This window comes from Ictidomys tridecemlineatus, chromosome 5 (genome assembly GCF_052094955.1).
Source record: "Ictidomys tridecemlineatus isolate mIctTri1 chromosome 5, mIctTri1.hap1, whole genome shotgun sequence".
Lineage (NCBI taxonomy): Eukaryota > Metazoa > Chordata > Mammalia > Rodentia > Sciuridae > Ictidomys > Ictidomys tridecemlineatus.
In genome coordinates, this window is record NC_135481.1 from 10,300,805 (window position 1) to 10,328,294 (window position 27,490).

The window sequence follows — 27,490 nt, forward strand, 5'->3', positions numbered from 1 at the left end:
GCCCGCCCCGCTACTCTACACGGTCACACTTTACAGAACACAGATTTCTCCTACAGACCACGCTGGACTAGGACTACACGCCTGGCAAACACTATTCTCGCGGAAGGAGGGGCGGGGCGGGGCGAGGCGAGGGGACCCGAAGACCGGGGAGTGCTTTTCCCGATCGGGATCCCGCTGCAGTCACGCGCAGGCTTTGTGCGTACTAGGGCGCCAGCCCTCCGGAGAAACTCGGCCCCAGGGAGCCACAGTCGGCTTCCTACGCCCCTGGCGCTTTCCGGCTCGAGTCTGGGCCCCGTGGAGCCGAGGAAGAAGCTGTAGTGCATACCGTTTTCCGGAAACCGCAACACTTGGACAACGAAATTGGCCCCGAACCAAGCCGACCCCTTTACGGAAAAGGGGCGCTCGGTCCTGCGGCGCTTTAAGTTAGAAGACAGGCGGGAGAAAACGATTCCCTCCCACACCCCCTGACACACGTACACCCAGTTTTCCCAGAGATTGGAAGGGGGTGTTAGCACCAGACCCAGAATGTCTCTGTCTTTGAAAGCAACGAAAATGTGAAGACCAGAACATGGAGCCGAAAGGCGCCCCAGGCACCCGGCTCAGCTCCAGCTGGACAGAAGTAGGGTCAGGGTGGAGAGGTGGGGAGACAGAAGGATCTGATTCCCTGTCGGGCGTTGAGACTGAAACTACCCGGCTTCTGGGATGGGCAGCCCTGAAAAGGCGGTGTAGGGGTCGAGGTTGAGACCCACAACGCTCCACTATGGGGTCATCTACTAGAGGTCTGGGGCCAGAAACAGCTATACCACCAGATGTTTCCAGTGTCTTCGCGGACTTTCTCCGACTTCAGGGCCCACGGATGGGACCGGCTGCGGGGCGGAATTCGCAGATAATCGCGATAGGAGTGAAGGAGTATGGATTTGCCTCGCCGTTGGCGGGTTGTGTCTATATGGGGAAATAAGAGGGTCATTGTATTTGGGGGAGTGGACAGAGCCCCCCGGGATAAATACGGCTATAAGTGACCAGGGACTAGTGAATTCGCCCCACTTCCTACTAAAAGTCCTTAGTAGTCAACGTTGGGAGGGACAAGGGGGCGGAGTAAGTGAAGTTTGAAGGCAGTGGAACGGAGGGGATAAATGATATAATCTGCCAGCCCTAGGTTTCCGCTCCCGGGCACCCAAAGCGGGGGTGGGAATGGGCGGTCCAGGCGGGCTGGGGGCTCAGCCCGCCGTCTGCCTGTAGTTGCCGTTAATCTCCTGGGCGATGTTGACTGCCTCCGCACCCAGCGGCAGCCGATCACTGTACTCAGAGCCCGCCTCGAACTCCTCTTGGTTGGCTTTGGACTGGGACTCCACCAGTGAGCATGCCGCCAGGCTCTCCTCCCTCTGCAGGTCCCCACTTGGGTCTCCCTGCTCCGCGTCTTCATCAAGGCTCTCCCCCGGCGCCTCCTCAGGCTCCTCACCACCCGCCTCGCCGCCTGCTGGGTAGCTTTTCTCGGATTCAAGATAGGAGGCCCGGGGGTCGAAGTCCGCAGCGATTCGCTTCTCCATAGGGTCAGGGACCTGTGGCCTCAAGATTAGACGGTAGGGCTTGCCGGGGTGTTTGGCCAGCAGATGGCAGCAGGCGGCGCCCAGCAGGGGCACGGTGGCCAGCACCAGGAGGAATACACTCACCGCCACGATGACTAGCAGCGAGGGCAGCTCCTTTTTGGTGGCGAACACCACTTGCACATGGCAGGCCTCCCCTGCCAGTGCCAGGCACACTGAGTAGTTGGTGCCAGGCCTCAGGCCGCGGAACCAGTAAGCATTAACGCCTTCCTCCACGCGGGACCACTGCACTGCCGCGCCGCCCCCAGCTGGACACAGATAGAGCAGGCGCAGGGGCCTTCGCCCAGGCCGCCCGGCTCCCGCAGCCCCGCCGGGCCCAGGACCCCAGCGCGCCGCCAGCGGCGTCAGCTGCACCCGCGCCTCCCGCTCCGACACATCCAGTGCGATGACGCCCAGCTCGAAGACGTGCGGTTTGAGTTCTGAGCTTTGATTGAAGGCGTGGTTAGACACGTACCGAGAGGGGTCCCCGTGGCCGCAGTGCTGCTCCTCGGCCGCCGGGTCCACAGGAATCTGGTCTTCCGCTTCCTCTCCTTCACCAATCTCCTCCTCCAGCTGTGCCTCTGTCTCACCCGGGACGCTGACCCGAGCCAGGCCTTGGCCTTTGGTTTTGCCCTCAGGCTTGGAAGGCAGGACGCTGTTTCCCCGGCCTTTGTTTGTGGACTTGCGCTCGGAGGTCGGGCCTTGCCCATCAGATTCTCCCCCGACGCCTGGAGCGTGCTTAGGGGGCCCTGCTGCAGCTACTGCCACACGTACTGATGTCGAGTTGACACCCAGCTCATTGTGTGCACGGCATGTGTAGACGCCTGCCTCCTTGGCACTCAAGACAGGCACCAACAGGGAGCCGTTTGCTAGGGCCAGGAAGCGCGGGGTGGCTGGGGGCGCTGGCCATGCAGGTGCCGGTACTGAGGTTGGAGCCTCGGTCTGCGTCGGCGTGTCCACATCTCCTTCCCCTTGCCCTTCCTCTGCCAAGTCCCCGTCGTCCTCCCTGCTCAGAACCGGCGGCTCTAAGACAACTGTGCCACCTGGGATCTGAAGTTGCCATTGCAGGCGGGGCGTGGGGTGGCCTTCAGCTATGCAGTGCAACAAGAACACTGTGCCAGGGCGCAGCAGGGTGCCAGGCTCCTCAGACTGCGGCTCTGCACTAAGACGCACGCTAGGTGGTGCGCAAGGCAGGGCGGGCAGGCGGTGCACCGGCACCCCCTGCAGCGCCGGAGGCGAGGCACACGCAATGGAGTCAGGCTCGGGCAAGGAGACCCGAGTGCTCGCGGCCCAGGCTTGCAGCCACACGAGGCCGCAGCCACAGTGAAAGGGATTGTGATACAGTTGCAGGTGTGACAGAGCGCTTAGTGCGTCGAAGGTGCCAGGTTCCAGAGTACGCAGCCGGTTGTTGTTTATGCGCAGAGACCGCAGGTCCGGCAGTGCGCCGAGGGCTTCCCGGGGCAGAGAACCCAAGCGATTGTGGTTCATTTTGAGCAGTTGCAGCGCGCTCAGGTTTCGCAGGTCGCTCCAAGGGAAGCTGGATATGAGGTTGTGGCTCAGGTCGAGGTTCTTGAGCTGGCTCAGCACAGCCAGTGCACCCCGCTCCACAGTGCGCACCTCATTGTGCGCCAGCCACAGCGATGTGACTTGCGTGACGTTGGCGAAGGCCCCGCGCCTTAGCACAGTGATCTTGTTTGCCGAGAGACTAAGCGTGGTCACATTGGCTGGCAGTCCTTCAGGGACCTCGCGCAGCTCTTTGTAGGCACAGTCAGCAAACTGATGGGCGTACTTGTCTACACAGGCACATGGCTCTGGGCACGCTGCAGCCACTCCTGTGAGTGCCCAGACCAACCAAAGGGCTCGAAGGGGCGCCATCACGGTTCCTGCAAATAGAAGCCAGGCGAAAAAACCAGAAGGTGACTTATTGAATTCAGGTTCTTTCCCCTTACAAGCTCTGTCTCTGAAAATCTGTCTAGCCTAGACTCCAGGGCTCCATAACCTCCTCAACATCCAGGAACTTCTCTTGGGCACGAGAAGAGCTCCCCCTCTGGACCCTGACTTCCTTTTTCTAGGGTGTGGACCATGCTCTTGTCTTCCATACTCTCATTCTTGAGCTAGCCCTCCAAAGGTTCTGCTGCTTGTCATTTGCAGTGAGCTCTGCATTGACCCTCTGAGTGTTTCTAAGTCTTCATTTAACCCGGTAAATTGAATACACTGAAAGAATATTTTTGCCCGTGACTGGCAGTCCTTTCTGGAACCCTTTGTCCCACGAATAGCATTGTCACACACGCCCATACAGGCACACAACATACAAACAGAAATTCAGGCATCATCATCCAGCCACCAACTAGAGGACCTGATGTCTATCAGAAGGTTCACAATGCATTTCATAGACACAAACACATAGACACCCAGACACCTACACAATGTACCCTGGAGACCTCATTGTTCTGTCAACTGAAACCATCATTTGTACAGTATTTTCACTACTGTGCATTGTCTTCCTATTTGTTGTAAGAAATGACAGCCACAAGGACACTAGTCCTCATACAAACTGACCCACAGGGACACAGGCCCATACTTTCATGTGCGCTAAGCCCTCCTCTGAGACCGAAACCTGAGCAGGCAATACCCCAGAACTTGCTGCAGAGTGGCTTGAAGCATGGGATCTGGGGAGTCCCTAACCACTGCATAACCTTCTCCATCCTAGGAGATGTCCTCCTCCCCTGGGCTATAGCATCCCCTTTCCCATCCAGGGTGGTTGGTCACCCTTCGGTCTGGAAAAGGAAACCCTCCCCCATGTCTGGCCAGATACTTGTAGTAGGGACAGCCAAAGCTTCCCCCTTGAGCCCTACAGACTCCAGATGCTTCCAGGGGGAGAGAGGTCCCCCACCCATAGGTCAGGGAGGTAGCCTCTACTAGCAAATAAAGCTGCAGAAGGTTAAAAATTCTGTGCCTTTCTCTCCATAGCCCCAAGATGCCCTAGGGACCCCCATAAAACCTCATCTCCAGTCTCACAAACACATTTACATAGACTCCCTGCCGCCTTACCCTTGGGGCACCTGTCAGGTTTGTCTGAGCCCCTCCCACACTGTGACTTTGGAATCCCGCATCTTAGTGCTCCTAGGGGAGGACCCCTCCCTTCCATATCCTCCCAGAAGGTGATGCTGGGGTCCAGTACTCTAGGCTGGACCTGCCCTCACCTGGATTGAGGTTGTGGGGTGGTCCTTACTACTTACCGGCTGCTCGATGACTCCCGGTATGCAGCCTTCCAGTCTCGGTTTGATAGAGCTGGGGTGACAGCCGTGGAGAGCTTCCTGCATCTGTTGCTGCGGCTTGTAGGCAAAACGAGGGAGGGACAGAGAAAGGGACAGGTAAGTTTGAGGATTCCCCTGGCCTTAAAGTCCCACTTCAGTTTTTCCTTTCGTGTCTGTTGCCCCACTTCTCTCTAGCTGCAGGTTGGAGAGAGTACTTGCGCGCACCGCGGCTTGGCGGGAACGCGCATAGCCTCTCCCACCTCCTGCATGCTCTACATTTGTTAAAGCCATAAAGACCCTCCCCAAGGCAGAGATACGTCGGTCACAAAGGGCATCACACACCCACCGCCCTAGGCTTGGCCCTTCCCAGCCCTCTGTACCCCCTTTCCCCTATTCCCCTACATTTATGCGCCATTGACATTGTCCCTGTCCCTTATCTCACTGCCCGCAAAATATATTCACTAACACACGCGCGCGCGCACACACACACACACACACACACCCTCCACACAATCGACCTCCACATGTTAGAATTATCCATTATCATGTAATAATAGCGTGTTGAGCTCTCACAACGTTCACACACATTTTCACAAGAACACCTTCACCCTGGACACTCACGCCTCTCCCTATTTCGCACATACACACATTTACGCGCACTCACCCTCGCGCGCCTGTCCCGTCAGCGCCCGTGAGCTTTGCTGATAATTGAATGCGAACCGTTTTTACGCCCCGCAACACGTGAGACAAACCATCTTTGAGGAATTTGGGGGAAGGAGACGCTCCCGACTGTAGTGGGGGCGTGTCTTTGCCTTTAAACACTTTTGCAAATGCAGGCAGTGGCGCAGAAAGACCTCCAGCGGGACCGACTGAGCTGCGCTCAGCCTGCCTGGCGCGGACCCTTCTCTCCCGCACCCCCCTGTTAGCTGCCTCCTCCCCGAAGCCACGTTCAACACGATGCATAATTGATAGTGTTAGCAGAGCGCCTCACCCTCCCTGCCATTTTTGCCTGGATCTGGGCAGATTCAAGCCCTGGTCTCCCCCGCCCTCTGCCAGTCTGCCCCGCTAGTCGAGAACGCACAGTGATGCTGGGAGCGTGGGGGAAGAGACACCCAACCTCCCCAACCCTCTGCCGCCACTATCCAGCCTCTTAAGCCGGAACTCTTTACGTCTGGTCTTTTGTAGTAAAACCAGCGCTAGTAGCCCACCGCCCAGCACGCCAGCTTGTGCTCACCGCGGGGTGGGATGGAGCGCGCAGGTATTTGCCCGCTCTTTCCCCGGAGGCTAGCTTGAGCGCACCCAAGTACCTCGCTCTCAGGTATTGCCAGCTCCAGGCGAATGAGGCACTGAGGTTGTAACGAGATGGCAGCAACAGGGTTGGTTACAAAACGTCTGCTCCTCTTGAGCCCTGGGGGCTGGGGACATAAGACCCGAACGTCCCCCCACCCCCGGTATCTTCACAGCTTTTCAAGCAAACATACAGTCAACCCCCGCTCTCCACAAGCTATGCCCCAAAGCCGTCTCACACCCTCACACAACAGCTGGCCTCAGCAGACTCGCGGACTCGCTGTTCCCTACTCTCCCTATCTCTGGCGAAACCCCGACATTTCTTTTAGCGACAAGGAGGCGGAGGCGCAGGGATGTCGAGGCATTTGGCTAAAATCCGTTTCCACCCCGTGTTGCCTACAGCAGCCTAGGAGACTGAGCTGCTGGTCTGAAAAGGGGTACAGGTCCTGGGAGACAGGCGGAGCCCCCGCCCCCAGCCCTTCCTGTAGACACTGAGCTCTTGGGGCGCATTTGGCTCCCCAGTCTTCACCCAGGGTAGCGGTCTGTCTTGATGGTCTGTCGATGGCGCATGTTTGGGGCCTCTGCGGAGATCAATACCCCGATTTGAGTGTTAAGCATTTTAATGAGCTGGGGAGGAGGTGGGGGAGAGAGACAGGCAAAGAGCGCTGCATCTAAAGAGACCACCCGGCCTGGGTTATGAGGCTTCTTTGTAAATTAAATATGAACAGACTGGTGCACGCACACTCCGATTCCCCTCCCTCTCTCCTACTCCTGTGGTCGCTAGAGGCGGCCCAGGGAGCTGGAACCAGCGCAAGTTGCTCAATCAAGTCATGTTCGGAACCCAGAACTTCACCACGACATCTGTCCAGGCGTGGGGTCCCCACAGGCGACACTGGAGGAGGGAGCTGGGGCGCCCTTCGAGGGAAGGCATCTTCGAGAAGGGACGAGGGTGAGACCACTATGACCCGTCCCCACCCGGAACCCTGTAGTGGGACAGCCAGGAGGGTCCCTAAAGCAGGAATGAGCCCCTGCAGTTTGGGTCGGACTGAGCCCGGGAGTGGCACGTGGCGCGGCCGACAGGTCTGGCAGACTTCTTTGTCTGCAGCGCAAGGAGGGCGTCCTGGTTGCGTCGCCAGAGTCTTGGGAACCTTGGGAAAACGGTCCTGGGAGCATTGCCCAGAGAAGAGGGATTCAAGGGGACTGGGGCCCAGCAGCGGGACTAAAAGGATCTGGTGCCAGATGGCGGGTCCTGGGGACTTTTTGGGACGGAGGGAGGCGTGGAGGCAAGAGGGAGGCACTGAGGTGGAGGCCTCTCGCTAGTAGACTGCCCCACCCCCGCGCCAGCTTTCACCTCTATTCTGGTTCTTTTTGCTTTCGGCGGGGAAACAAGCAGACCAAGAGACAACTTAGATGGAGCGAGACACAGGAAGAAAAAAATATAGGAAGTGAGTGGGAACTCCTTAGCTCTCTGCCCAAAGATCCCTGGATCGCTGAGACCCACCCCTCCAGCGTCCGGGAAACCTCTCGGGGTCTGCAGGCCCGGAAAGACCCCCGTTTCCTTGCTGTCTTGCCAAGGAGGCAGAAGCCGGGGCGTTCTGTGGGGAGGCATTACTTCGCGCGCAGCGGCTACCCTCGGCCCAGGTGCCAATTCCCGCAGCCCCAGCAGCTTTGGCCAACTCTCCTGCAAGAGCTTTTGTTCCCGAATCCTGCTCTGGGCGAAAGACACCCCTTACCCCTGCCTTTTATCTGGAGAACCCAGTGCCTGTCCCGGCAGGGCTGGAACCCGAGTCGCCCCTGGCAGAGTCCACTTGGGCCTGGGATGGGAGCCACAACTCTGGGTTCAGCCTCCGAGTTCAGCGAGAAGACTACGCGTATCTCGCCCTGAGCCGCTCTGCGCGCGCAGGAGCAGATCTAGTGCTTATAATGTAAATAACTATACAGTTACTGAAAGACCAGGGAACCGAGCGAAGATACCACCCCCGCCGCCGCCTACGTCTTTGATCGTTAAAGAAACAGGCACCTAATCAGGTGCATGGAAGCAGGGACAGGGGAAATGAAGGATACAAAGTTCCAAGTCGCGGAAGCAGAGGGCCCCAAATTCAGTGTCTGTCAAGACTTAGCTTGAGCTTTTTACAGAATGAGGTCTTAATCACAGACAGATTTCGGGGCGGAAATCTGGAGCTCCGAGACCCTTTCTGCGGATTGACCTCCAATTTCAACCTTGAGGGCAGGGGATCGTCGCCAGGGTGGAAGGGTGGTGGGCTAAAATCCGCAGGATCCGGGGACTTGCTCCAGGGGCCTGTGCTCCACGGACCCAGTACTGGTCCTCGCGCGCCCCCTCCTGGACACCTTTTGGAGGACACAGAGGTGGGGCAATGGCGGGCTGAGAATTTGGTGGACTATGCGACCAGAGCTGTGATTAGAACTCGGCAACAGGCCAGGCACTGCCCGCTGTGCAGTGCTCCACTGGGGAGCGCTCAACCGGACTTTGCCCGGATACCCACCCAGGCTACGCCCCAAGAATCTGAAACTTCTTCTACCCTCCTTAACAGAGGCACTATTTTGCGCCCCAAAGTATTTTCAGCGCCCAGGGCACAATAGGCGCCCGCGGAATTCTCCCAGAGTCAAAATGAGGTTAATTCTGCAGCGAAGAAAAGTTTCTGTATACCTTCCCCATCGTCCTCCTTGTGGCGGAGCACTTTTTCTTCTTGTCCTAACCCTAAGATTCATGACTTTTTCAGGGGCCCATAAAATGTAAGAAAGCTAACCAAAGAAAATCTATTGGCAAGAAGAGGGAAAAAGAAAACTGCCAAATCAGAAGCAATTGATGTTTGATTAAACGTTTAAGACAGGTAACGTGCAAATGATTTGGCTGCAACTGGGTCCAAAATCGTATATGCCCTGCGTTTTAATGTGACACTTGGGTGATTTAATGGGCTTGCCTGGGGATGCAAGAAGGAATGCTGAGAATAAGAAAGCCAGGGCCCAGATGTACATCAAACATCCTCAGCACAGCAGCCTGCTCTGGAGACCTTCCCCACAGCTGCCCTCCAGCCAGAAGCTCCCCAACACTCACTCAATGCCTCCTTCTAAAGCTAACAACACACACACACACACACACACACTTACACACACAAGTGTTCCTCCAGCCGCCCTCCTCCCCAGGCTGATTTCCTTTCCTAATTTCCATCAGAAAGATTACTGCTCAGGGAAAAGGGCCATTTCTACACCACCTCCCACCCCCATTCCCCCTTAGCATCTTTTCATATATACTCTATGTAGTGGCTAGTAGGACAGGTTCTAGCATCAGATTCTATTGTGTACCAGCAGTGCAATCCTGACCAAGTTCCCTAACCTCTCTGTGCCTCAAGAAAAAAGAGCATAAATAAGAGTATCTATGTTTTGGGGGTTCTTGTGAGGATTAAATGAGGCAAGGTAGGCAAAGCACTTAGCACATGGCACTTAGTGCTTAGAAAAGAGGCTATTTTTTTTCAACAGTAGCTGAATAGAATTAGCCATTGTAATTGCTATGCAGAGTTGGATACAAGTATGAAGAGATGTGCTGCCACACACAATGCCTACATGCTTGTGTCCTGCCCCCCCCCCAGGGAGAAGACCTTGGCTCTGCCCTAGACATCTCTGTTCACCACCACCTGCTAGACACACAGGCTATCAGCATAGGCAGCAATCAAAATTATTGCTATTATTTGTAAAGGTTTCTAATGTCAGATTAATACATGCAGATACTGATGCCTGTGGCTGTCACCAGCACGCCTGCTTAGAGAGAGAAACCTGCAGCTGCAGACTTGGTGGAAGGTTTTTAATTAAAACCACATTCTGTTTAAGCATTTATTGGGCTCTGTGACTTTAATTATTTTCTAGGGAAAAACAAAAACATCCACATTGGCCTATGGGAAGGCTGTTGATTTCAAAGGGAAAGTAGCAACCTGTGGCAGTTTGCTGGAGGCAACTGGGAGGTATTTCCTGAATGGTTCAAATGAAGCTCGACATTATTAATAATCCAGGATCCAGCCTATGACCTTACTCCCAGTGCTTTCATGAAATTAGCTTAACATTCTGGCAAGGCCATTTATTGCCATCAAAATTAACGACAGCTCTTCCAGTGGCAGCTCATGTAATTATGTGAGTCTGCGCTTGTCTCACTGATGCTGGGGAACTCCTGCCTGGAAGGGGCAACATTCCTGCATGTGAGGGGCAACATGGTTAGCTGTTGCAGCCCAGCCTGGTCAGGACTGGCTCCCTTGGAGGAGGAGAGGCCCTGAGGCAGCCAGCTCCTACAGGGGAGGTCTTATTATGGTAAAGAGGTAGAGTGGGGTGACACAGTGTTGGGGAGGTGGGGATTGTGCATGATGCGTTCATCTGCTAATAATAAAGTTCTCACTTCCAAGGGTAGAAGCTAGTAAGTGGACCATCTCACAAAGCAGGAGGCTTCTGGATTCGTTGATTCGATGGCTTAACGACATTAGCAGTCCCAGATTCACTTTCTCTTCTCTCTCACCCTTAACCCAAGGTGTGGGTCATTGATGCCATTGGAGAGCCCTGGCTTCAGCAGGAGTAGCATACTTACTGTTAATAGGCCAGCGGGATGGATTCACTTTTCTGAAATCATAGCCCCTCTTTGGGTCCTGTTGACACATATTGGCTTAGGACACCACTTCTTTGACCCAATTGTTGGCCAAAGGGTTTAAACTGACTGGCTTATAGTAATCAGCTAGTCCTGAAATGAATAGCAAGGAGTCTCCCTCAAGATTTTCTACAAGCAAGTTTCCCTCTAAGTAGCAGGATTGGGGGTTGCATGTTCAGAGTTAACAAGATATTGTGAAAAAATGAAATGAGAGTGACTATAATTATAATGAAACAGCTTAGATCTAGGTTCTTATGTGGAGATGAGGCCAGTCTATGTCCACACTCTGTATCCAGGGTCAGGACTCAGGGCAGCATGTGTGGCCAGGTCCAGGGAACTCTTTTTGACGGGCATATAAACCAGAGGATCCTCGCTTTCACAGAATTCTTGAAAGGATAAAAATCTGTTCTTAGAAATGCCTGTGCTGGAATCGAAAGCTATTTTGGGAACAGCAGAAGCTTCAGTCGTTAGTTGAAGATTTATGAACAGGATGTTTATGAACTCAGAGATGTTCCCGAATGGCTTCACACCCCGAGCACAGCACCAGCCCTATGACAGAAGAGCGGCCCTGCACTGCCAGGTGGAAAACAGGAGGAAGAATGTTACTTTGATCTTAGGAAGAATGTGGAGGTAGCATAAAGCAGTGCAGGCCACTCTGGGCTTGGCACTCATGGTCCGAAAACTCCCTCTAACTATAGGCCTGCAGTGTGATCTTGAGCCACTTCTCATTCTCTCTCCTTCTTAGTTTCCATTTTTGCCTTGCTAGAAAATAAACCAGGTGTGCACCAAGGTCCTTCCAGTGTTGCCCTTCTTGAGACCTTGGTTCTGGGGCGTTGTGGCTTTAGGAGCAGACAGTTTGCTGGTTGAGTTGGATTTCAAGAGATGGACTGTATTGGAAAAGTCTTCTTCAAGAAGATGTCCTCTGTGAATCCTGGACCATTGCTTCCTCCCTCCTCATACTCTTGATATTGGCTGTTCTCCCTCCCATTACACTGCAGCCTGCTTCATCTCTTGAGGTTATCTGCACATTTGGACCACCAGGAGCTAACCCCTCCCCACAAATTGCTATGCACCGCTCAATGGGCAGGGAGAGTCCTTCTGCTTTTGAATACTTCCCAAAGGCCCTTCACTCAGGAGGACTCAGGTGGCAGGGTACTATTCCTAATCTGATCACTGGGGCTGGAGACATAGCTCAGTTGGCAGAGTGCTTGCCTTGCATGTGCAAGCCCCTGGGTTCAACCCCAGCACACACACACACACACACAAAAAAAAAAAAAAAAAGAAAAGAAAAAGAAAGAAAAAGAAAATTCTGATTACTGAATAGTTCAGACACCTGAGATAATGACTGAGCAAGGAAGATCAAGGTCACTGCTCCTTTGTCTGATGTACCCAAGGATGGGAGAGAGGTCACATGAAATGCATACTCAGGGATTCCTGCACCCAGAAGATGCCCCAAGGCAAGTCCTGGAGACTCCTTCTTCTCCATCCCCCAGCCTCAAAGTTCCCAGTGGACTGTTCCAGGCCTTCTCATCTACTGACCCCATCAAAATAGTACAGGGAGGGAGCATGGAAGGATGGAATAAAACTGAATTTCTTCTCAGCTATCTTTTGTCTCTGGCTGTCAATGAACTAATTTCTTTTGGTTTGGGAAATGGTCCCTCAGAAGCAGAACGGAAGCAATGTTTTGTGTGAAAGTAGTCAATTAAGAAAATGCCCAGGTGGAATCCAGTAAGGTATAATTGGATATAAGGAGGCACAATTCAGTGTATAGGGCTCCAGAGCAAGAGAACAGGGGCTGGCAGACTGAACTCAATCTTTTATTGACTTCCTGTCAGATACTGGAAAAATCTCTCTCCCTTCTGGGCCTCAGTTTCCCCTCCTGTGCTGCTGGGCTAAACATCCCTCCTGCCTGCCTCATCTTGGGCTCAGGTTGATCATATTCTCACTCCTTAGGCCAATCTAAACTCAAGAGGGTGCCTCATCTCAGTGCCTCTCTAGGCATAATCATTTTTTTTTCTGTTACCAGGGTTTGAACCCAAGGTGCTTAACCACTGAGCCACATACCCAGCCTTTTTTTTTTTTTTTTTTTTTACATTTTATTGAGACAAGATCTCAAAATATTAGGGCCTTGCTAAATTGCTAAGGCTGGCTTTGAACTTGTGATCCTCCCTGAGTCACTGGGATTACAATCATGTGCCACCACACCCAGCTGGCATGGTCCTCTGATGTCCTCTTTGAAGTGTACCAAATAGTCTTTGCTGGCAAGTCAGTGGAAACAGGCTGCAAGGGCTGTGAATGCCTCGGCTTCATCTCCCTGCATTCTTATCTCCAGACCCAGCTGGAGACTTGATGTATTTATTTGCTCCTCCCAGGGCCGCCTCTAGCCAACCTGCAAGTCTGCCAGTGCTGTGAGAAAGTGACCTTCCTACAGATGGTTGTCTGGTAACCAGGTGGAGATGAGGAGGAGGGGGCTACTATAAATCCTTCCAGCCTGCAACCCAGAGGTGACCCAGTTGGGGCAGAGAATGCAGGAGGCTTGGAGGAGGTGGGGGTAGAGGAACCCGGAGAAGTGACTGGGGATAGGGTTACCTAGATCCTAAAGGGACTAGAATCAGAAGAGAGGCGAGTAAGAGAAGGAAGAGAAAGGTAGAAAAGGGAAGAGGCAGGGATGGGGAAGGGAGGAAGGAGCAGAGTGGTGAGAGGGCAAGAAGTAGGCAGTGCTCTCTGGAATGTTCTGGAAGTCAGCACATGGCCTTTCGCATGGTGTTGGATTCTAGTGGTTTTCATTGTGTCAATTTAAGTACTTTATATATGTTATCCCATTTAATCCTCACAATTTACTATGTATTATCTCCCCCAATTTGCATATGAGATCCCAGAGGCCAAGTAATTTCTCCAAAGTCACACAGCAGAGCTTGTATTTGAACCCACATCCCTCCAAAGCCTAAATTCTAACTATAACATGCACCGTTCAGAGAGTACCTCCAGGGGGCAGGCCTCACCCCTCCTCCCTACCTCTTGATTTATTGTAGAATGGTCCAGCCTGAGGTGAGCCATAGCCTGGGGTGAGCCATAGCTTTGGCTTTCTGGCTGTAGAACTGTAGGGGAAGTCAGTCCTCTGCCCTCCATCTGCGTGATGAAGGCAGATTGAGACCATCAGACAAGCCACTCTGGATTCCACAGTGTCTCCTATCACACTTGTCTAACTGGCTTACTTTTTGGAAAATTTCTGTGGTTAGTTAGCTAGCTAGCTTTTGTAGTCTGCTTGGCTATCAAGTTTGGGATATTTATAATATTTATAAACTGACTTAAGCATAGTCTAGGCGGCTGGCATTTTAGAGAATTCCTTTGGGCTGAGTATAAGGAAGTTCCTAGAGCCAAGAATGAAGGAATTTCCTCCTCATTTAACAGCAAATATATTTTATAAGGGTGTTATAGAGACTTCCAAACTTCCTATTGTTGTTGTATTTTCTTTTTCTTATTTATTTCTTTTTGCTTGGGAGGAGTCAGTGGAGATTCTTCACCAGAGTCTCCACTCACAGCTGCTGTATTCAGGTTTAATGGAGTTGAACCTGGATTCAGAGACAAAAACAACTGGTGGTACTGTCTCCATCCTTCCCTCAGGCCCAGGCCTGGGCTTGTACCTTAGACCAGGACCCAGGCCAGGCCTGAGAAGCATGTTCCCTCCGAGTCCCTGGCCTACATTCTATTTCATCTCCCTCCACATGTCCTCATCCTATGTCCACCCTCATGGAGGGGGTTAACACTCCAGTGATCACTCTTACTTGCATTGTAGCTAGATATGGGGACTTCCCAGACAATACTCATCCTCAGTGGGGACAGTATCGCTCTATAAGGGGCAAAAATTCACCCTGGGTGGGTAGCTAACAACCTCAGGTATTGCAATGGTTTCTGGCCCTCCAAAGGATCATGCTTCATAAGTATGTTGTGCACAAAAAAGAAAATGGTCTCATTTTCATGCATGATCCTTTTGTTTTTTTAAACTCAGACTTCACACATGCTGGGAAAGGGATCTACCACTAAGCTACACCCCCAGCCTTCAGATGATATGATCTTGTGTCTCAAAAATCTTCAGGAATTTATAGTGTATCTCTGGCATTAAAGTTTCATTGATTAGAAAATGAAATTAGGGGAAAAAAAAATCTAAGAACGCTCTTTAGGGGGGCAATAATGGAAAAAAGAGAGACCGAGAAACGCTTTCCTAAAAGAAAAAACAAGAATTAGGATAAGTTGACCAGACGCTGGGTGGGTAGCATTTGGAGACCTTTCTAATCATCTGTGATTGGCAGACCAGGAGGGAATAGAAAGGGGAGACCAGGAAACCTTCCCCCACCCAGAGGCTGGGTCCTCTTTAGTGTGTACTACAGATGGTGCCGGTCTAGACACAGGCTCCCTGTGGGCAAACCCCAGTTATGCCACAGGCAAATGTACTGACCTTGAACAAGATATTCAGCTTTCTGTCCCTGTGTTCATCAGCAGGATGAGGAAGATGTCAGCTGTAGGTTTGCTGGGAGAATTGAATGAGATTATTTGTGCTAAATGGTTTAATAGAGTCCGGCACTTAGTTACTTTTCTATTGTCTGTGAACTTTATTCACCTGGTTGTCCCAGGGGCCAGGTTTGCCCACTCCTCAGTCCCTCTGATCTCATTGGTTGCCTGGGGCCCACTGGGGTTCATGAGCTGAGGCAGAGGCCCTGCCAATGCTTCTAGAACAAGTTCTGGGGAAGGAAGCAGAGTGCACTGGGGAGCCACCTTAGCAGTCCTCTGCAGGATCTCCTGCCCATGTGTCTACGGTTTTATGGATTTCTCAGTTGCCAAAGTCATAAAGACCTGAAGACTCTGTTCCTAACCTTAGTCACCAGTGACCCAAAATCTGATCTAAACCTACATCCTACCCTAGCGCCCCAAGATAGGCCCTTCAGCCCCTCACCCAGGTTCCTAACCCACCCCATCCTTGCCCTGATCTAACCTGGGCCCTAACCTTAGCGCTCGGGCTCCCGTGCGAGTTCTCTCTCTCTCTCTCTCTCTCTCCTGTAGCCCTTATCCTAATTCCACTGGTAACTCAGAATTTCCCAAACTTAGGTCATTCATTTCCATTGTCACAGTGTTGCGGTCCTTGTGTCACTTCTGAGCTTGCAGTTATTTGGTATCGGTCCTAAGTGGATCTTGAAAGAATCCCACATTAGCGCTTGAGCAACTCTCAGAAATCATGGTTTTGATAGGCTGGTTTTAGTGTTTCAAAAGGATGTTAAAACAAATGTAAAATGTTTTAACATTTTGACACTGCTCTCCATGCACCCGCTACTTAAAGTTTTCTCCCACCGTCCTCTAAGTGTGCGTGGCACTTTAGAAAGGCTGAGCTATTTCAGCTTAGCCTGTCAGCGCCAGTTTTCCACCCACGCGCCCAGCCTGGCCGCAGCCTCCTACCAGACCGGTAGGCTGCAGCGCCCTCTGCTGGCAGAGCCTGCGAGCAGCCCAAGCCTTGCTCTGCTGGACAGGTTCACAGTATCCTACCCCTCTCTGGTACGACGCTTACTAGCTATAGTGTTCCCTTAATTTTGTAGAGTGAAGCAAGGTGAGAAGGACACATGTGGGGGAGTGGGGTGGAGTCAAACTGAGGCCAAAGGAAGAGCTAGGATCTAGGATCTAGGGGTCTGCTGGGAGGAGTGGAGTGAAGGTCAAACTTTGAGGTGTAGAGTTGTCTGGGCAGGGCAGGTTCAGTAAGAAAGGGTGCAGGATGGGAGAACAGTAGCACCAAGGGTCGGGGTAGCAGCTAGGAGTTGTACGGGTGGAAGGATGAACAAGGTTGGGGCTGGGATTTAAGCAGATTTTTAAGCGAACTTCACTGAAGCATGAGCCCTTGGTTCTTAGAGGAGGCCCTGAGGCAGGGCTGGGCTGCGTTGTCATAGGAAGGCTTGTCTGTCTCAGGCCTGTCTCCCATTTGGTGTGTCAGGAGCACAGAGCCACTTATTGCCCTGATCCCCCAAGGTAGGCCCCCTGTTCTTCTTGGTTCCCTCATACCCCATGGCTCCAGTTGTCCATTCTGTCCCAGATCTCATTCAGAGTGTGTGTGTGTGTGTGTGTGTGTGTTACTAGGAATTGAAAGGTTTGTGTCACCTCACTGGGCAAGGAGGTAATTCTTGAAGTTGGTGCCTCTATCCCTTCACATGGCTTTCCCCTTTGGAAATGATCCTAAGGCAAGCTTAGCCTGGATTCCCTACTTGCAATAGGGGTCTCACAGGCCCTGAAAGATCCCTCAAAGCACAAATGTGCTGGGCTAATGCCTGCTCACCTATGCCTGGGAGAACCCCTCTTCCCAGGGAAAAGGAATCTCAATGGCTCCTCTGAGATGGACTTAGCAGTTTGTGATCAGGCTTTTCCTCAGATTCACATCTTTATTAAAGGTTGTGACAGTGGCAAAAGGGCAGAGTGTCCCTTTATTGTAAGCAAGCATGGTGGGACTGGGCTTCAGTGGGCACTGCTCAGCTCAAGGCTAGGCTGAAGGCAAAAATGAGAAGTGGCCCCAGATGGTCTTGCCATCTGCCAAGAGGGCCAGAATAGCCAGGCTGGGGTCCCTGCCTCCCTTCTTCACCTTCATCCATTGGCCTGTTCAGAAAAAGATTTAATAGGCTAATATTGTGATCTTATTTTAGATGCAGTTTTCACTGTTAGAGCCAGTATGATGGGAACAAGTTCCTATGGAATGCCTTAGGGGGTCTTCAGGGTACCTACTGGGTGGCCTGAGGCACGGGCACACAAGACTTCACCAAAGTCCAACAGCCATGGAGTGCAGAGGCCTGGGCTGTCTGGAAGCATGCCAGGAGCCAGGAGCCAGGGAGGAGGAAAGGAACAGGGGCAGGCTGGGGAAGGCACAGTAGTTCTGCTTGTCAGTGGGGATGGTCCTGACCTCCCAGTATTCTGATACTGACCACTGGTGTGACCATGAGCTGGGCAACCAAAAGCTTAGGATGGGAGCTAGGGTTCAAGGATGAGAACACCTCTTATCCACTACCCCAGAGACCTGCTATTCATGCCTAAAAACCCAGGATGGCAGAGCTGCATGGGAGCTCTGAGGCCATGCAGGCCTTTTGGCCCATTTCACAGATGGGGACACTAGAGTTCCAAAAGAGGACTCTTCTTAGTCACATTCAATGCACATGGTCAGAGACAGAGGCAGGACTTTCTTAGCCATGCCATACTGCTTCCCCCTGGAGGAGTGTCTATCAGAGCGGGTGTTCTCAGACTTGAGCATGCACTAGGATCACCTGTTGAAACAGATTGCTGGACCCAGCCCCAGAGATACATCTGTGGGCTGTATTTCTGCAAGACTGAAATACAGCCCACAGATCCACATTTCCAATAAGTTCTCAGGGGGGTAGCAATGCCTCAGGTGGAGCTAGGGACATCCCTTGGGACATTGCTGGGGAGGGCTCAAGGTGGGGCAGCACAGGGAAGGTCAAGGGCCATGTTGAGGTGGGGGTCTGATGGCCTGAGGACCAAAGAGTGAAGCTATGATGCAAGGAAGGCATTTTCAAGGCTGGGAGGAAGGAAGCAAGTTTTGAAGGGTCAGACTACAAGAAGGTGGAGAAATGGCTTCTAGCTCTCTCTGCTGATCTGAGGCTCTCTTGGGATGGAAATGCTTCAAAAAGGAAGTGAAGAGAGAGCTGGCCTCCAGGCATGTAGAGGCTGGGAGAACCCAGATTCAGGAGAGGTTTAGTTTGAAAGGCACTTTGGATACCCATGGGGCTACTGGTGTTGCTGCCAGTGTCATCATAGATGGCTATCTGTGGGAACAATCAGCAGATCCCTTGGGGCAGCGACTGTGGGTCAGGAAGGTGGAATGGTTGGGGCAATAGGAGGGCCACTTAGAGAGCCCAGAGGTCATGGCTTCTTCCCTCAGGACCTTCCTGATTCTGGCTCCTGGAGAGAGAGGCCTGGGGATTGGGGTATCTGGGGCTAGTTAGGGGTAAGTGCTTTGCCTCTTTTTAGAGAGGTTTTTAGAGAGGAGGAATTTGGTCCCAGAGAAAGGGAAGTGATTCTGGACCAAATGGTAACTGAGTACTAAGTACCAGCACTTGGGAATGCTGTGATAGGTGGGGCCTGGCTCAGGGACCCCCTCCCTCTCTGCCTACCAGAGACCCTATACCAGTCATCCCCTCCTCTCAGCTCTGCTTGGCCTTTTCTGCCAAGCTGTGGCCAGTGAGAGGTGTGGAGCTGCCTTCTGCCTGTGCCAAGGCCGGGCCCTCCAACAGACCTTCCAAATAGGTGCTCAGGGCCTGCAGGTTGAAAGCAGGCTGGGCTGAGGGTGATGAGGTGGTCTGCAGGCTCAGGTACTGGCTGAACTTCTTCAGGCCCCGCTGAGGGTCACTGCGATGTGTGGTCAGCAGCTCCAGGAAGCTCACATTGTGCAGGGCCAGGAGGCGGGCTTCAGCCCGGGGCAGGACGGCTGCCTGAACCAGAGGCTGCAGGGAGGCGAAGCACTGCAGGCTACTGAAGGGGTAGACGTGTTGGGCCAGCTGCGGGCCTGGAGAGACCTCAAGGAGGCGGCACAGGTCACGCATGGCCAGCACGGCGGCCAGGGCACTGCGCTCACTCATGTTTCTTGCTAGGTAGGTCTTAGCCAGGCTCTTGAGTTTAAAGCTTCTGGCCCCTGGCACGCGCTCCCGGATGAGAGGCAGCGCAGCCAGGAAGCCCGAGATGGCCTCCTGGAATTCCCACAGCCTGTTAATGTCCTCCAGGGCCTGGAAGAAGTTGGGGAGGCCAGGCCCCCACAGCTTATAGCAGGCCAAGATGGGGCGGCGCATGGAGCTGAGGAAACTGAGGAAGTGCTGCAGCCCCACCTCCAGGGAGACGGCCTTGGAGTAGATGCTGAAGGCCTCGGGCTGGATGAGCACACGGAACTTGCTTTCCCGGTTCACAGCTGCCAGCTGGCTAATCTTCTGGGCTGGGCAGGAGAGAAGGGCAGGGTGAGGCCCCAGGAGCACTGGAGGGCTGGTGCAGGGGGACATCAAGGGGCTATCAACCCACCATTTAGAGATCCCACCTTGGGGCCTGCTGGCAGGAACCAAAAACTGGCCTCCAGATGCAGGTTGGACCTGGCTCTGATAGGACAGAGGTCAGGTAGGCCGCCCACCTTGTTCACCTGGGGATCTAGCTCTTCCCCATACCACTCATAGCAGAGTTGGCCAAATCCTCAGGACCCAGATTTCTCCTGTCTATTTTCTATCGGCCTCTGTGACCCCAGACTGTTTCTTCCCAGCCCCTCACTCCACACTCCTGCCCTTAATCCCATCAGTCACTTAACTGAGGCTCCCCAGAGCACAGACAGCAGAACTGCCCAGCATAGTCCCCTGGGACCATGGCTACAGCCTCCTACAGAAGTATGCAAATGACTTTCCTCTACCATGAAAACACCTGCTGCTTCTAGCCCCAATGTCAAGCCCATGCTGCAGGGCAGGGCCCAGGGCTTCTGGCTTCAAGAGGGGCATTATGGAGCCAGGGAAAGGAGAACAAAGGGCTTCTGAGAAAAGGGGTCATAGGATCTGTGACCTTGACTCTGTTTGCCTCCCTGTGCCTCCATCTGTGGGATGGGCCTGGTACTCAGAAATGTACAGCCATAGCCAAGGTCTGGAAGGATTACTAGTCTCATCAACGAAACACACTGTTTAGAAGTGTGTCCCCAGGCTCTAAGAGACAGTCTGGTCAGAGGTGAACTCATGGAGGAACATGCCTCCCTCCCAAATGCAAGTATTGTTCCAGGAAGATGACCTGTTCAGACCGCCAAGACATGCATGTGTGACAACAGGGGAGCCAAAGAGCTCTGTCCACTGTGGCTGCCATCACTGTGGCTGAGCTCGGGCTGGCCTGGGTCTCACTGAGAGCTCTGCCTACACTTTTCTTGGAGACTCAAAGACTAAGCTAGAAAGGGGTGGAGGTGGCTTCAGAAGAACCCACTTTCATTGTCAATCTTGAGGTCAAAGAAAACCAGGGGCCTGTCTTCTGCTCGGGGGTCGGCGAGGCTCTCGTCCAGGACCCTGAGGGAGCTGGGGCCCTCCAGCTGGAGGTCACTGGACTCGCTGCTGCTGTCATCCAGCTCTCGGGAGGACTGCAACACAGAAAAACCAACAGGTCAGGGGTTCAGAGGCCTTAAGGAGGGAACTGGCAAGGTGAGCATATGACCAGGAGCAAGTGTGGGCACTTGCCAGGGCCTCTGTGTGCACATGAGGGAGGGCACGTTTGGGGAATGTAAGTTCAGGACAATGTGTTTAAGTGTATATATGTGTGTGTGTGTGTGTGTGTGTGTGTGAGAGAGAGAGAGAGAGAGAGAGAGAGAGAGAGAGAGAGAGAGAGAGAGAGAGAGTGAGAACTGGGTGTGTCACATGTGAGAGCCATAAGTGTGAATCAGGGCACCTGCCTTAGGGAAAGAGTATGTGGGGGGGGGGGCTCATGCAGGCAATCAAGCATGTGCATAGCTATGGATGTGTGGAAGTGAGCTTGAGTGTCAAGCATAAGTGTGTGTGCACAAGGGGCATGAATCTGTGGACCTGTGTGGATATAAGCATGTACAAGTATGAGAAGATTTAAGTGTGTGTGGGCAAGTTGTGCTTCTCGTGGAGACTCAGGGAAAGGATGTCCTTCCCTTGTGGGCAGAACCTGAGCTATCTGCTACTAATTTCATCTCCCTGCAAAGACTCAGAAGAAACATCACAAACTTGGGACAGGAAGGAGCCTCATATGGAACCCAAGGAGATTTTTCAGAAGGGGTCAGAAACCTGGTTTTCCTTGTCCCCAAAGCCAGCTGAGATCCCAGTGTCCTACACAAGGGGAGAGAGAGAACTGCTCAGCCTCCTAAACATCACATCTAGGTGGACACATAGGTCCCAGGCAGTGAGAGGGCAGTGGGGGGAGCCCAGAGCCTTGGAGCTTGGAGACCACTTATCTTACAGCATCTAAGCCCCAGCTGCACAGAGGAGCCTGGGTGTCTTGGGCTTGGCATTTGAAATTCTGCTGTCCAGCACCAATGTCAGCCCTGGCTGGAACACTGTCTGAAAGGCCCCAAGGTGGGGATCCTGAGGAGGTGGAAAGGGCTCCAGAGATTTTTCTAAGAAGCTGGGACTGCAAGCGGGTGTAGCCTCTGGTGATAAAAAGGAGTTAATTGGGGGCTGGGGTTTGGCTCAGTGATAGAGCGCTTGCCTAGCATGTGTGAGGCACTGGGTTCGATTCTCACCACCACATACAAATCAATGAAATAAAGGTCCATTGACAACTAAGGAATACTAATTAAAAAAAAAGGAGTTAATTGCTTGTCATGTGCATAACTGCCAAACTCAGATGTCTTGTCTTTGGTGAATGTCCTGTGAATGCCACCTGTGGATATTAGTCAGGGACCAAGAAGTGGCATGGCCACTGTTTCAGAATTAGCTGAGGGCATTACTGGGACAGAGCCCACAAAAGTCCTCATGTACTTATGTACTATCTCTGGCTTGTCAATGGAGTTGGTGTCACTTGGAGCTCTATTTACTTTGGGCTGTGGTTAATTCTTGGCCTAGGAGTCAATTAGCACATTCCCAGGACTCCTCCACTGTCTAGGTGAAACATTTGTTTTCCACAAACCTCAGCCAAGAGAAAAATCATTACTGCCCACAAGCAAGTAAAAATGGAGTGGATTTTCCTCAGAGTAACTGCTTTTTACTCCATTTGCATTTCATGGCCTCACACCAGGCTCTCCAACTTGTCTCCAGTCACTGACAGAAGTAGACATCATTATAGATGCATCTAGAACTGGTTTTGCCTTTTTACATCTAAGGATCTGAGGAGCACTTGCCAAATACCTGTATCTCTGCATCCTTGCTTGGCCGCATGGTCAAAGGCTGATTTGACATCTTGCTGAGTGATCCCACCATACTGCTTTCTCCTTTTGTAGGGACCCTTCTTTGAGGGGTCCTCCAGGTTGCTAGCTGGGAGACTTTAGATTCTGCCTTTTTGCCTTTCTTGGGCAATCAAACTGTTTTCTATCTCCAGGCCCTTGAGGGGTGGTGCTGTCCTGCTTGGGCTGGTGGAAGGAGCTGGGTTGCTTTCGCCAGGTCTTTCCCAAGCCTTAGTTCCCTCTTGCCAACGGCTGAGGAGCTGTTTCCCTGGATGAGTCCATTCTGCCACCCACTGATATGGCACATTGGGTTTTCTTGTCTCCATTCTTCCTTTTGCTCCAAACATAACTGCAAATGCTCCTTGATGGCTCTGAGCACTTCCACCTGGCTCATTCCTTCCGTCAGGCTTCTCACCTTCAAAGCTGTCTTCCAAGAGGAGGGCTCTCCAGAGAAGAGAACCACACAGCAGTACCTTTGGACCTCCTTCCCTGTCTTCACAGCAGGTCATTCAGGGATGCCACCAGAATCTCATTTAGAGCTTCTCATTGTTGTAGACATGGAACTGTGCTTTGTCCTGAGTGAACTGAAGCTGCTTCCCTAAGGGAACACGGCTGGTTCCTCACTAACAGGACACTACCTTCCCTGAGCTTGTCAGTGGAAGAAAGGCGGGAACTTTCAGCCCTCACACCTCCTCCTCCACTGTTCCTCTTGAGGGATTGCTATAAAGTATGGCGTGAGACCAGTAAAGAAGGACTGGTCCCACAGGAATGCCTTGCATTGAATCCATCCAGCTATAAACTCTCAATCCTCCCTGCTCCTCTTCATTCCCAGCAGCACAGCAGGGTTGTGCTGAAACCCGGCACTTAAGCAAGACTTTTCTAAAGTCTCAGGGCCACCAGAAGGGCAATCAGCACCTAGAAGGCCTGGCACCAGACATCTTTCCCTCCCTGCTCACTAAGGGAAACTCTCCTGTCCCACCTTTCAGGCCCCACTCCTCAAATTCTTTATTCCACAAATCACAAAGCTGGGTGTGAGGGCAGGGGTGCACAGAGCAGATAGTCCTTGGTAAAGGTTTGCCTGGAAGGGAAAGCAAAAGGGGGAAAGAAGGCAGTGGGGTAGAGAAAAGAGGTGCCTGTCCATGGGTGAGGACCAGAGAAGGAAAAATGATGAACTCTGGAGTGAGAGCAAGGGGAGGAGGAATTGCAGAAGTGCTGGTAGGGGTCATAAATTGATTCCCTTTACTATTCTCTGAAAGAGGCAAGTACATACTGGAAGGCATTTATTATTATTATTATTATTATTATTATACTTGGTTAGTGAACTGTGTTTCTCTGAAAGCAAAACCACTCAGATGGAGCCACATGGGATCCAGGACATTTTCAGAATATAAAAGCAACTAGGGTAGACTTGCAATGTGGCTCACCAGCTGTGTCTACCTCACTCCTCCTCATCACAGATCTCAAGCTGGAGTGGGTCAGCTGCACTCCAATTCATATGGCAGGTCTGTCTGCCATACCAAGGGTGCTCGTGGGAAGTGATGGGTTGACACTGGAGCTTCCAAAAGTCCAGGAGGTTTACTCAGAAGATGCCTGATGTGTTATACCAGTATGAGTCCATTCAGGCACATATGTACAATTGAATCCCCCAATTCAGTGTCCCTTGACTTTGGCTAAGCATTAGTAGCATTGAAAAACTCTGAAGCCCAGGCTGTGCCCTAGACTAATGGAATTAGAACATCTGGAGGTGGGACCCAGCAATCTGTAGTTGCTAAAACTCCCAAGCTTGAGAACCACTGTCCTAACTTCAGATTCATTTCATGTTTGGTCATCAGCCAGACATGAGCCAAATTCTTTGACAGTCAGCATCCAGCCTCCTAAAGGGATCTAGTGTCTGACATTAATGCTCAGCAATAGTCCCTGACCTCCCAACTTTCTAAGCACCCAAGCTTCAGCTACAGCTGGGATCGTTTTGGTAAGACACACATATTTCTGCTTTTTGCAGACACAAACGCCAGCTCTTATATTCTTGAAGGCTCTGGAGACACAGCACGTGTAACAATGAACTTGGGTCATCCCATTGGCTAGCCTTTGGCCTCTGTAGCCCTTCTGCTTGCTGCTCTGGCCCCTGTGAAGGCAACACTGCCCTACAGCAAATGTGGCTCTCACCTTCTCAGCCAAGCACTCAGGTCTTTTTTTTTTTTTTTTTTTCTGATATGCACACTCATCAGCATCATGGCCCTCCTCTGGACCAGCTGCTTCTCACAGGCCTCCCTTCCTCTGCTGGTCACCACTGCCATGGCTAACACAGGCCACCCCTAGGCCAAGCCCCTCCTATTTCCATTTGGTTCTGCTGCTGCCACTGAGGCACTGGAGCCAGTCATCTGTCACAAAAGTAGATGAGAACATCTATCTTGTGCTGCTTTATGTACTAAAAGAAGGCCCCTGTTAGAGGTCTTGCTGACCCACCCTTGCAGTTTTTAAACAGTCCTCATCCCACAGCAGGCCTGGCCCTCCACCCCAAGACTGTATCCCACTCCCTCCTCCAGCAGGGATGAACTCTTTCTGGAACATTCCTCTTTGCTCAAAGTTTCTCACCCAAGTCCCATAAGGGCAAAGTCCAGCAACATACACAGCTGAAGTCCATGCAGAGTCCCTCCTCATCCCAGGGAAACTTGGAAAATGTGCAGCTTCAGCAGGCCAGTATTCTACAACTCTCACACACTGAAAGGCTGGATAAAGGCTGCAGATGGGGAGGACATAGGAATGGGGCCCTCTAGAGCCCCTAATCCCTTGCTCTGGGGAGTGGGAACTTGCATTGGCGATACTGAAGGTGCCCTAGGATCACTAGGGGTCTGGAAGGGACCATGAAAATGGGTGAGAAATACACAAAGGGGACTTACTTTGTTCTTGGTGTTTTAAATACTACATATATATATATTTGAAAGTTTGGGACTCCTGTAATGATTAATTTATTTTTATGTATTTCTAAAGATTATACATGCAAAAGCAGTGGGCGTCTGGCTCTCTCCCATATCTCCGGTCCAGCTCTAAAGCCAGCAGGCTTCTGGTTTTTCACTTCATAACTCAAAATATACTTATCCCTCCAACCTGATTAACCCCACTGACTCTTTGTGAATAGCTGGGGCTGGATGGATGCCTTTCTTCCCTCTCTGCCCCCACATATTACTGGATCCAGTTCCTCAGCTCAACTCTCCAGGATATGTGGTGAGCCTACTGGCATCACCATCCTCTTCTCCGTCTTTTCTTCCTTGGGCTTCTACTTCTACCTAAGGTCAGTGGTAGCTTTAACCTTATCAAGATCACAGGATGGAAAAAATCTCCCAGGTATCAGGAATATGGCCCATGGAAAGACATGACTCAAACATTAGCTGGATGTGAGGAATAATAAAAAAGGAGGGGTTCTGGGTAGCTCTGGGGTCAGAGGGTAGGACAATCCTTGGAGAGGAAAGAAGAGAGGATGAGGCTGGGGTACCTCTACTGCACCCTGGTTGATCTGTTCAAGGCCACTGGACACACTAATGTGGCAGCAGGAGCAGACTGGGCCTTAGCTACCCCAGAGCGGTAATTGGAATCATGGTACAGCTGAGATCATCGTGAGAATGTGCAGATTAAATAAAGAGGGTTATAACCAAAGCTGGAAAAATGCCAACATTACAAGAATGTAGAGACTCAAGAATGGAGTACCCACAGCAATAGAAGGAAACCGCTGATGCTGGTCAAGGATACCCAGGATTGAAGGGACCACTGCACTCATAGGCAGGGGATTCCCTGGTGCCAGTGGGTAGGGTTCACTGGCATGGCAGGGAGGCACAGAGAAGTGGGGTGAGGAAGAAGCATGAACCCTAAACAAGGGGAGGGGGAGTGGAGAAGTGAAAGCATCAAAAGATGGAGAGATGAGGATAAGAAGATGGAGTGAGGCTCTAGGGAGCTGGGCCAGGACACAAGGTGAATCCTAGAGGCAGGCAGACAGCCCCACCACCCTAACAAAAGGGATAGGTGAAGCGATGTGACAGGGTCAGATAAATCTGCAATTAGGTAGCCAGATGTCCACCATTCCTAGGCCATCAGAGAGCTTCTCTCTGGAGCAGAGTACACTTACCAGCTTAAAGTGAGGGTCAGGATGAAGCCTAGAGAAGTGGTGGTAGGGAGTTGTGGTGGCAAGCAGGAGGGTGACATGGAGGAGCACCAAGGGGCCCTCAGAGGCTGGACACCATCCTTTGCATTTTTCCTCTCTGGGTGTCTTTTCTCCAACAAATCTTGCCTTCAGGGGGCAGCAAAGAGGCAGCAAGCTCCTGAATCCTACCAGGGCTGTTTCAGCGGGGCAGGCCTAAAAGCAGGTCCTGTGAACTGGGATCTGAGATCCTGATGCTGATGAAGAATGACTGAAAGAGGATGGTGCTGGCAGTCAGGACCAAGGGCTCAAGGAACCTGAGACTGTAGTCTGAGTGGACAGGTTAGAGGTCGGTGGTTCTTGGCAGTGGTAAGGTACGTGATATGGCCACAGGTCTGGTAGCTAAAGTGAAGTGAGGTGAAGACCCTTGAGAGGCTGTAGCAAAGGGCAGGGTGAGGGATGTTGAAGATACTCAGTAAGAAGGTAGGAACCGAGTGGAGGAAGAAATCTAGGTGGCAGATGCTCACATCTTCCCTCTAGAGGGGTGGGGGGTGGATGTCTGAGGCAGGGAAAGTTGGGTACACCCCCTGAATTGTTTCTTGGTGTCACAGGGGGGTCTTACCACGTAGTGGGACTGGGACAGTCCAGGGCCTTGCCCCACCTCCCACCTCTGATGCTGCGGAGTGTGGGAGGAAGAAG

At 52.2% G+C, this 27,490-nt stretch overlaps 2 protein-coding genes across 11 annotated transcripts in view; both read right to left on the reverse strand.

Moving 5' to 3' along the window:
* Positions 1-1,119: 1,119 nt before the first annotated feature.
* Positions 1,120-14,056, reverse strand: Islr2 (immunoglobulin superfamily containing leucine rich repeat 2). Of its 5 annotated transcripts, none has more exons than XM_040273980.2 (3): positions 13,788-14,056; positions 4,823-4,918; positions 1,120-3,466 (listed from the first exon to the last, which is right to left on the reverse strand). In XM_040273980.2, the coding sequence occupies exons 1-3, from the start codon at positions 13,927-13,929 to the stop codon at positions 1,218-1,220; spliced, it is 2,487 nt and encodes an 828-aa protein (XP_040129914.2). In that variant the 5' UTR covers positions 13,930-14,056; the 3' UTR covers positions 1,120-1,217. The 5 variants fall into 5 exon arrangements, with proteins under 5 accessions (XP_040129914.2, XP_021583945.2, XP_040129916.2 ...); XM_021728270.3 differs by lacking the exon at positions 13,788-14,056 and adding an exon at positions 7,861-8,042; XM_040273982.2 differs by lacking the exon at positions 13,788-14,056 and adding an exon at positions 6,148-7,834.
* Pml (PML nuclear body scaffold) overlaps positions 13,803-27,490 on the reverse strand; it is a 42,696-nt gene continuing 29,008 nt past the window's right edge. For 2 of the 6 annotated variants that reach the window (XM_021728229.3, XM_005316784.5), the window contains 2 exons: positions 20,748-20,898; positions 17,169-19,737 (listed from right to left, as the gene is read on the reverse strand). In XM_021728229.3, the coding sequence (XP_021583904.2) occupies positions 18,956-19,737; positions 20,748-20,898 (933 nt within the window). In that variant the 3' untranslated portion in view covers positions 17,169-18,955. Of the gene's footprint in view, positions 13,902-15,134; positions 15,301-17,168; positions 19,738-20,747; positions 20,899-27,490 lie in introns of those variants that run through there. The other 4 variants (XM_040273977.2, XM_078049310.1, XM_013359723.4 and 1 more) reach the window with 4 other exon arrangements.

Coding starts and splice junctions, on each gene's coding strand:
- Islr2 (XM_040273980.2), bottom strand. CDS start 13,929: ATGGTCTCAATCTGCCTTCATCACGCAGATGGAGGGCAGAGGACTGAC. Junction 4,919..13,787: donor ATTCTACAATAAATCAAGAG/GTAGGGAGGAGG, acceptor TTTGCCTACAAG/CCGCAGCAACAGATGCAGGA. Junction 3,467..4,822: donor CGGGAGTCATCGAGCAGCCG/GTAAGTAGTAAG, acceptor TTCTATTTGCAG/GAACCGTGATGGCGCCCCTT.